The sequence below is a fragment of the Nicotiana sylvestris genome, chromosome 2 (genome assembly GCF_000393655.2).
Source record: "Nicotiana sylvestris chromosome 2, ASM39365v2, whole genome shotgun sequence".
Taxonomy (NCBI): Eukaryota; Viridiplantae; Streptophyta; class Magnoliopsida; order Solanales; family Solanaceae; genus Nicotiana; species Nicotiana sylvestris.
In genome coordinates, this window is record NC_091058.1 from 30,929,209 (window position 1) to 30,939,229 (window position 10,021).

General features: G+C 38.1%; 2 protein-coding genes across 2 annotated transcripts; both read left to right on the top strand.

Moving 5' to 3' along the window:
- The first annotated feature begins 1,149 nt into the window (after positions 1 to 1,149).
- Positions 1,150 to 3,880, top strand: LOC104215843 (epoxide hydrolase 2-like). The gene is made up of 4 exons (XM_009765764.2): positions 1,150 to 1,531; positions 2,655 to 2,822; positions 2,896 to 3,131; positions 3,342 to 3,880. The coding sequence occupies exons 1-4, from the start codon at positions 1,244 to 1,246 to the stop codon at positions 3,586 to 3,588; spliced, it is 939 nt and encodes a 312-aa protein (XP_009764066.1). The 5' UTR covers positions 1,150 to 1,243; the 3' UTR covers positions 3,589 to 3,880.
- A 752-nt stretch (positions 3,881 to 4,632) lies between these two features.
- Positions 4,633 to 5,330, top strand: LOC138884126 (uncharacterized). The gene is made up of 2 exons (XM_070164959.1): positions 4,633 to 4,828; positions 4,903 to 5,330. The coding sequence occupies exons 1-2, from the start codon at positions 4,633 to 4,635 to the stop codon at positions 5,328 to 5,330; spliced, it is 624 nt and encodes a 207-aa protein (XP_070021060.1).
- The last annotated feature ends 4,691 nt before the right edge of the window (positions 5,331 to 10,021 follow it).

Here is a 10,021-nt window from a genome sequence, read left to right on the forward strand (position 1 = left end):
AATTCCACGTGCAGTGTCTTCATCAATGATGTTATTTACCACATCATCTGATAAGTGCAACCTGATTGCACTAGCAGCTCTTTCATCCAAGTCAGCCCAATCCTCAGCTTTCATGGTATCAGGCTTTTTGGAATCAACATCTAGAACCTTGTGTAATCCTTGTTGGATGAGCAGATCTCTCATCCTTCTTTGCCATGTTGAGAAACCGTTATCTCCATTGAATTTTGCTACCTCGTACTTTACTCCGGACATTTTTATTTTTCACCAAGTATAGTACTACCGACAGTGAATAGTATTTCAGTGAACGAGCAGAACCTGTGCTCTGATACCAGTTGTTGGGAATAAACCCCTTACCAAAATAATATTCACGGTAATAAAGCGGAATAATAATGTAGCACCGAGATACGGTAATTAACAAGAATAAAAGAGTAACAATGACACCAAGATTTTTACGTGGAAAACCCTTCTGAATAAGGGAAAAAAAACCACGACCCCGAGAGGAGCAACTGATATCACTATAGTAAGGAATTTTACACTTTGTAGGTCGGAGGTAAATACTCCAAAGACCACTACAACACTCAAAAGAAATAACCCTCTTTTGATATTCCCACCTCACTACAATATCGCTCACTCTCTATTTTCCTCACAGACTATTTTCTTATACCTTGTCTGTGAAACCTCACTCTTTCTTTCTCTCTTTGTTGGTGTGAAGAAATGAGAGTTGAAGCTCTCCTTTTATAGCCAAAGCTTCACCCTCTAAAGCCTACAATATTTGACAATTTACACACATTTTTCACAATTCAACAAAGTTGGCTACCAAACCAAAGAAATTCAACAAGGTTGGCTACCAACCAAACCAAGTCAACAAGGTTGGCTACCAAACCAAAGAAAACTCTTATTAGGCACATGCCTAATACTTCTTCAATGAGATGGACATCATCAGTCGCAAATTCCTGTTTTTAATTAGTAGTGTTTCAAGCAATATTCTGTCACTTTACTATTTATTTTATGTCATATGCCACATGTGATCATTTTTAATCCCGTGTTAAATAAATTAGGAAGACGTTTAATTAATAATGGCATCAATAATTACATTAATATGTAGCATGAATAAGAACAAGACATTTATTGTCGATAGTGATTATGAGGTAGTTTAAAATTCCAAATATACTTGTTTTCTTCTTTCCCAAAAAGAAGAGTCAGAAAGAGTGAAAGTGAAAGTCAAGACACAGAGAGATCAGAGATGGATAAAATAGAGCACAAATTCGTTGAAGTGAATGAGCTAAAGCTACATATAGCTGAGATTGGAAATGGGTCAAAACCAGTGGTGTTGTTCTTGCATGGTTTCCCTGAGATATGGTATTCTTGGAGGCACCAGATGGTTGCTGTGGCTAATGCTGGTTTCAGAGCCATTGCACCCGATTACAGAGGTTATGGACTATCCGACCCGCCACCCGAACCCGGGAAGACCACATTCTCTGACTTCGTTAATGACTTGGTTGCTCTCCTTGATGCTCTTGGCATTTCTAAAGTCAGTACTTTTGTAGTTCCATTACTATATTTGATCTGAGATTCATTTTTACACTCCTTAATTACTATCATTATTGTTTATTCTTACCTTATACTGCAAATGCATCTGCTGGAACTTTGGATTTGAGCTGTGTTTACTAGTTGACTTAAAGATGCTCATTTTGTCTTTGTAATTTGGTTAAACTTATATTAGAGTAAATATCATATACTCTCAATTTGGCTCGAGACTGGAAACAGCCTCTTGCAGAAATGCAGGGTAAGGTTGCTTAGAATAGACCCTTGTGGTCCGGCTATTCCCCAGACCCCGCGCATAGCGGGAGCTTAGTGCACCGGGTTGCCCTTTATCATATATTCTCACTTTAGATGGCATTGGATAAGTTTGTTACTAAACTAACACGGCTAAGGGTTGATACAATTTTTATTTTTATTTTTGCCTAAATTGGAGCTAAAAATTGATCATTCTACACCCTCATCCTTCCCATTTGTTTTTCCAGTATTAATAACGATTATTAAGAGAATACTGGAAGTCTGGAAGTAGGAATTGTATTATTTTGTTGAGAAATATATAGGGGCATATTTTGATTTTTTATGATGTATTAGAGTAGAATAAAGTTGTAATTAAGATGAGTAAAAGTGGGTTTCATAATGCTACAGTCCTAACTCCAAAAGCTTTCTGATCCAACAGAAATCCCGCACTGTGCCTAGCTGATATAAAGCTACAGCTAGCTGATCGTATCATTCCATAAGAAAAGGGTATATGTGATAGGCAGATCATAGATATTCAACTGACCTTAGTTTTTGGGCTGAAAAAGTAAGAGCAGACGACATTTTGGGATAACGCATAAAAGCAAATAGGACAGATCTAGGGAGAACTGAGACAGTGAATTTGTTCTGCTGTGTTGTATGCTAAAACATTATCCATTGTCTGTCTGCACGAATGTACTTTGAAAGTTTCTTGGATCTTCATCAGTAAGAGTGCAAAAAGTGGGAAGTTTTAAGACGGAACGCTTTGATTTGTTATGTCTAAGTTAAATAATAAGAACATCTCATGTCGTTATTAAGTAATTTCTTGTAATGTATACTTTTACTATTTAGATTCTCCCGCTAACAACTTAAGTTGACAGGTAACTCTAGTTGCTAAAGATTTTGGTGCTAGGCTGGCTCAGTTACTGGTTCTCTTACACCCCGAACGAGTCATAGGAGTCGTCACATTGGGTACTCCTTTTGTACCTTTAGGTCCTCGAAAATTTCTCGAGACCCTTCCAGAAGGCTTCTATGTTTCCAGATGGCAGGTATCTTTTTGCTAAAAACAGAATATGAAGTATGTAGTTTTTGCAATTAGGTAACTTCCTTTCTCAAATTCAGGAACCAGGAAGGGCAGAAGCAGATTTTGCTAGGCTTGATGCTAAAACTGTTTTGCGCAACATATACATCCTCTTCTCCAGAAGTGACATACCAATAGCATTACCTGATCAGGAGATACTGGATTTAGTGGACTCATCAACCCCTCTACCCCTTTGGTTCTCGGACGAAGACCTTTCAGCATATGGTGCTCTATATGAGAAATCTGGATTTCGAACTGCATTAAAGGTTCCTTATAGGTAAGAGACTTAATGCATGTACTAATTTTGGAAGATCCGATACATGAGGAATATAACAGACAGCTTATTGCCGATAAGCCACGAAGAAGGCAATAATGGAAATACATGTTTCAGTTTCCATTTAGCCATTATTACTTTCTTGACGAGCTTATCTGTAACGTAGTATCCATTACCATCAGTAAGTTTTTGAATGAACATGCTATGTCACAGGTCACTCAATGAAGAGTTCAACATTTCAAACCACATAGTTAAGGCCCCAGCGCTGCTGATCATGGGGGAAAAAGACTACACCTTGAAATTTCCAGGAATAGAGGACTACATAAGAAGTGGGCATGTGAAACATTTAGCTACCAATTTGGAGATAGTGTTCTTGCTAGAAGGTTCCCACTTTGTTCAAGAGCAATTACCAGACCAGGTCAATGAGCTGATACTCAAGTTTCTCAAAAGTCATTCTTAATTTGGATGTTCAGCTTCTTGGATTTTGGAACTGCAAAGAGATCTCAAGTATTTCAATGAACTCTGGTGTCAATTGTGACATCCTGCGTTGGACAACAAAGTCTTATATGAAAATTCAAGGGCATCCTTTTAACCTTATTTTTAGTGCACTGGGTAATAAAATTAGCCTAGATTTTGGCAAATTTTAAGAAGGGCTCTACTATCTTCCTATCTCAAGGCTAGGCTATTGTTTTGTTATTAGAGAATTGTGGATGCTTATTCTCTTTATGTTCTTCCTTTCTTCTTCCTTGTGACTTGTGAGTTCATTGATCTTGCTTCCTACTCTAACCTTCAACTACCCTGAACATATAGATACAAACTCTTCTGAATTTTTAGAGTGTAATTTTTGTTAGAATTCCAAAAATATGAAATGCCATTTACATGTCAGGTAACGAAAAATCTGGGAGATGATGTTTAAATTAAATTGATTTTAGAAATGAAATTTATAACGCATATTCTGAATTGTGACTTTTTGACTTATAAATGTGGAGAATATACATCTCATTTCGTCAATTGCGACTTATAAATGAGATATCTCAAATGCGACTTTGCAAAATGCTAAATGCGATTGTGTTGACTATGGTTAAAGCTAACAAGCTGATGTAACTAGAGTCAAGTTAGCAGTGAGTAGGTGGTTAATCTTATTTAGTCAATTAAGCTAGTCAGTTAGCAGTTAGTTAGAAGGTTCCAGAAGTTAGTTAACATTGTAGGTTAGTTATATATATACACTGGGTGTACAGTGATTGTATTAAGTTTTGATATTTTACAAAATCACATCCTCTCTTCTCAAGCTCGTCTTTGTTCTAGCTCAAATGCCATTTCCATGGCAGTCAACATGGTATTAGAGCTTTGAGACTCGATCTACGCTTAATCACTAACTCAATTTCACTCTCCATTTCTAGTATTGCTTTAATTCTGCATAAGACCTGTAGAATGGCCTTCTAGTGACGCGTGGTGAAATTAGGGTTTGCAAGTGTTGAATCTAGGTCTGAAACTCTGTTCAGCAATGGCGATTGGAGATGATGTGAATGTCACAACCGCTGATTCAAGTGATGGCACAACTGCTACTGTCAATATTCCCACAATTGATCACAATCATCCTCTCTTTCTTCAACCAACGGATACTCCAAGTAGTACTCTGATTTCTCTTCAATTAACCGGATCAGATAACTATGCTTTGTGGAGTAGATCTATGAGGATTGGTTTGCTAGGCAAGAGTAAACTAGGTTTTGTGGCTGGACGATTTCCTAAATCTAAATTTGTACCTGAACTGTAGTCAATGGTGTAGTTCTCGCATGGATTATGAATGTAGTTAGACCAGGCCTATTAAGTAGTGTAATGTATGCATTTGATGCTCACAAAGTGTGGGAGGATCTAAAAGAAAGATTTGATAAAGTGAATGGTTCGAGAGTTCTCTATCTCCATAGAGAAATTCATACATTGACTCAAGGAACCATGACCATATCTGACTATTTTTTGAAACTGAGGGATCTTTGGGACAAGTTTGATGCTCTCATGCCCAACCCTGTTTGTCCATGTCCAAAATCGAAAAAGTTTGCTCAGCACTTTGAACAACACAGGCTTCTGCAATTTCTTATGAGCCTAAATGAGTCATACTCACAATTCAGAAGTCAAATTATGATGATGTCCCCAATTCCTAGTATCAACAAGGCCTACCCTCTACTAGTGGATCAGGAAAGTTAAAGGAGTTTGGCAAATTTCTCACAAACAATTCAAGTGTCTGAGACAATGGCGAGTACTGATCTTTACAGTAATAGAACCTCTGTTAACTCAGGAGGTAATTTCAAACAAAGGAGAAATCAAATACAGTGTGAATACTGCTACTACAAAGGACATACTAAGGAAAATGGTTATAAGCTAATTGGCTATCTAGCTGATTTTAAACATAAGAAGAAAGGAGGAACCCCTGGTCTATATGCTAATCATGCTAGTGCTGATGTCCATCAGCTGGGAGAAGGGCCATAGATGCAGGTTGGAGTTCAACATGCAGGTCAACATGGTAGAGGAGATCATTATGTCTCAACCTGTTATTATGCCTCAATACCCTATGATATCTATGATGCCTCAATCTGCCACGTATTCTCAGTCTCCACCACCTGCACCCTATCTTACACAACAACAATATCAACAGATTGTCCAGCTACTCAACAAAAGTGCTGAAGAGGGATCATCTTCCAAGGCTGTTGCTGCAGGTACTCTGATAGCCTAACTATCTAAGTATCTTAATCACAACTGGATAGTAGACACATGTGCCTCAAATCACATGGCATCTAATCTACAGATGTTAAACAACTATCAGGTTTTACCAAAACATCAAAGAGGCACAGTTCAATTACCAACAGTAAATGTAGTGACAATATCACAATCAGGAAATACTACAGTACTTAAAGACCAGACTATTAGTGATGTGTTGTATATACCTGACTTTAAATACAATCTACTGTCTGTTTCTCAACTTACCAAGGAATTATAGTGCTTAGTGGTATTCTTCCCTGATTTCTGCATATTTCAGGACCTCTACAATGGTTAGGTGTTGGGGATTGGTAAGGAAGAGCATGAACTCTATCTACTGAAAGGGACTCACTCCAGAAATCACAGCTGTTAAATAAATGTGCACACACAGCTAACCTTAGTTCTGAGTCTATTAGTTCTGAATCTACTCATCTATGGCATCTCAGATTAGGACATGCTCCTATTGATGTAATCAAAAGGCATGATGTACTTAGAGCATTGAAAAATGTAGGTTCATATCATTGTACTGTGTGCCTTGTAGCAAAGCAATCAAAGTTACCTTTTCAGTTGAGTACTGCAACTGCTAAATCAATATTTGAACTGGTACATTGCGATATCTGGGGGCCCTATAGGGTACATATGATGAAAAAAGATACTTTGTCACTATTGCGGATGACTATGCTAGATATACTTGGTTGCTCTTAATTAATTCTAAGTCTGATGCTATAGTGGTCATCAGAAACTTCTTAACCATAATGCAGAATACTTTCTCAACTATTGTTAAAACTTTCAGGACGGATAATGGGCATGAATTTTTTAGTTCTGACTTCAAAGCATTGGTCTCCTCTCTTGGAATTATTCACCAGAGTTCTTGTGTTTATGCTCCTCAGCAGAATGGAGTGGTAGAAAGAAAATACAGAACAATCCTTGAAATAGCCAGATCACTCAGGTTTCAAGAAGCTGTTCCTCTAAAGTTCTGGGGTGAATGTGTTAGCACTACAGTTTACCTTATTAACATGCTGCCTTCCAGAGTATTACATAACAAATCACCTTTTGAAATGCTTCAGTTGCATCCTCCTTCTCTCATACACCTTAGAGTTTTTGAGTGTCTATGTTATGCATCCAATCCAAAGAAGAATGATAAGTTTGCACCAATAGCTCTTCCTGTAATCTTGCTAGGTTATTCTTCCACACAAAAGGGATACAAGATCTACAGTCTGCACACCAAGTCCTTATTTGAAAGCAGACATGTAGTACTTTAGGAACATTTCTTTCCCTTCAAACACATGAAGGATGCTAGTACCCTTATATTTCATATTCTTGACTTGCTACCAGCTGCAGAGGCCTACTCACAGGGTGCCTCCTCACATCACTCTGCTGCCTGTCAAGAACTACCCCATGCTACTTTGTATGCACCTAATAAAGAACATTAGCATAGTGCCACTTCCTCACTTACTGAGTTTATTGCTTCAACTTCAGAGTCTCATGATCAACCTTCTGAGACTCCACCTCATCAGGAGTTAAGAAGGTCCACTAGAGAAGGGATGCAACCTACTTGGATGCAGGATTATGTGATTCCTGTCAAGAACAAATCTTGTCAATATCCTATGGCTTCATATGTGTCCTATACTGCTATTAAACTGTCTTAGAAGCAGGCTCTGTCAGCATACACAGCTATCAAATAGCCTCAGACTTTCAGAGAGGCTACTTTGGATCCAAAATGGGTAGAAGCAATGCAGCTTGAAATTGCTGCTCTAGAAGCTAATCACACATGGAGTGTTGTTGATCTTCCTACTGACAAGATCCATATTGGTTGTAAATAGATATTCAAGATCAAGTATCAGGCCTCAGGGGAGATAGAGAGATATAAAGCTAGATTGGTAGCTAAAGGCTACAGTCAAAAGGAGGGACTGGATTATACAGAGACCTTCTAACCTGTGGAAAAGATGGTGACAATCAGATCAATAGTGGCCCTGGCAGCATCCAAACGCTGGTTCATCTATCAAATGAATGTCTGATGTTAGGCCAAAATACTACTCCCTCTGATCCAGTTTATGTGAACCTATTTTCTTTTTGGCCCATTCCAAAAAGAATGACCACTTTCTAAATTTAGAAACAATTTAGCTTAAATTTACAATTCTATCCTTAATAAGAAGATTTTATAACGACATAAATACTCTGGGCCCCTTTTTGACTTGTTTAAGATCACAAATTCAAAAAGTCTTTATTTTATGTTAAACTCCGTGTCCAGTCAAACAGGTTCACATAAATTGGAACGGAGGGAGTATATTTTTATTACATTACTCGCCCTATAATATTTTAGTTTAGTGGTTAATTGTACAACGTTTGAGCTAAATTATGTTATTTTATATGTAGGAGTATTGGAAGACAAAGACGAATGAAAGTTGCACAAAAAGAGGGAAAAAATGCAAGAAAAAAGCACAAAAGCATCAAGTACCCAAACCGTGCTACGGACCAAGTAAAGCCAACTCTATAGCCAGCTCTATCGTGCTATAGACCAGGCTTAGCGAGGTCTATAGCCAGGTTGAACACGCTCCAGACCAGGCTTCGCGAGGTCTGTAGCCAGGTTGACCGCGCTATAAGCCTAGCCTCGTGAGGTGTATAGCTCGGTAATTAAAACTCGCAGGTTAAAAAACTCCGACTTGGATTTGGACTTAAGGACTTCAACCCTAGCTTATAAATACTCCCTAAACATGTCTAAGAAGAAGGGGGAGATATTTTTTTAGAGCAGATTCAACCTAAAGAGGACGTTTTCGGAGAGGGGATTCGACCTAAGGAGGCAAGAACACACTAGGAGCAAGACGGAGAATTCTTCTACGAGTTTTTCACTTCCTTCTTCCTAATTTTCATTATTGGTTATGAATTCTAGTATTGCAATTATGCATACTATTATGAATAGCTAATTTATTATCTAGAGTTTTGATGGAACCTTTTGAAGGATGATTTTTCTGTGGCATTTAATATTATTTTGCCGTTGGATTTTCTCTTCTTGTTCAACTACGTGATTATTTTAGTTGACTGAAGGGCCCTCAATTTTTATTTTTATTTTTATTAAAACCATCCACCCAGGTTTTCATCTCCTATGGTGTTAGGGGGTTTGGCATAGACCCCTACCCTGTTTATTCACTAGCAAAATAGTACAAGGAGGGGGACATAGACCAAAACCTCACATAGTCACATTGTTGCTAGAAAAACTAAAATGACTAGGCCTATTAAGTTATAAAAGAGCTACTATCATAGGATATGATTCGGTACAGCAGTAGCTCTTTCCTTATCGTTTAAGGAGGTTCAAATACCCATCCTGAGTGATTCCTTGGTCTAATTTTGAAATTTAGGATCTGCATTCTATCCATAGTCGTTGCTTTTCTGGCCTCAGTAGGCAGATCAGTTTCATTGAGGATGATGGCCTGCTGCATGAGAGTAGTAGCATTTTTGGACAAAGCGTCGACCACTTCATTTCCTTCCATGTAGCAATATTTTATCTTGATGTCGTGTTGTTGCACCTTTTGTTGAATAAGTGTGACTCCTTCTTTTAGTCTCCATGGGGTATTGTATTTCCCTTGGATCATGTTGACAACCAGGAGAGAGTCTAATTCAAGTATTAGGTCTTGGCAGTTATGGTCACAACACCAGAGTACAACAAACAAGGCCGCTTGCACTTCAGAGTAATTGTTAGTCGAGAAATGTACTGGTGCAGAGAAGACCATCACCATTTTACCATTTCTTTTCCTAACAACACCCCCAATGCCTGCTTTGCCTGCGTTTGCGCAGAAACTTCCGTCTGTGTTTATTTTCCATTGATTACTGTTAGGGGGTTCCCAAAGAACCATAATACTCTTCAGTCTACTCTTGTAATCCTTTACCACCTTGTATACATTGTTCCATGTTCAATTCCAATCCATCTGGCTGTATTTTTGGCCCATGGAAACGTTTACCTGAAAAAGAACCTGTTGACATATTCTAAAAATAGAAATAGTCTTCTTACCATATTTCTTACCACACCTGGCCTTCCATATTTCCCAGCATATTATAATTGGAGTGATTTGTAGTAGAAACTTATGCACATTATTTTTTGGATGTCTGCTCCACCATTGAGTTATGATGCATAGAATATTCCTTCC

What these genes read in the sequence shown, in the direction of transcription:
- LOC104215843 (XM_009765764.2), top strand. Translation starts at nt 1,244, where the DNA reads ATGGATAAAATAGAGCACAAATTCGTTGAAGTGAATGAGCTAAAGCTA. An exon ending in TCTATGTTTCCAGATGGCAG is followed by an intron (nt 2,823 to 2,895) that starts GTATCTTTTTGC and finishes TCTCAAATTCAG; the next exon opens with GAACCAGGAAGGGCAGAAGC. An exon ending in GCATTAAAGGTTCCTTATAG is followed by an intron (nt 3,132 to 3,341) that starts GTAAGAGACTTA and finishes GCTATGTCACAG; the next exon opens with GTCACTCAATGAAGAGTTCA.
- LOC138884126 (XM_070164959.1), top strand. Translation starts at nt 4,633, where the DNA reads ATGGCGATTGGAGATGATGTGAATGTCACAACCGCTGATTCAAGTGAT. An exon ending in GAGTAGATCTATGAGGATTG is followed by an intron (nt 4,829 to 4,902) that starts GTTTGCTAGGCA and finishes CCTGAACTGTAG; the next exon opens with TCAATGGTGTAGTTCTCGCA.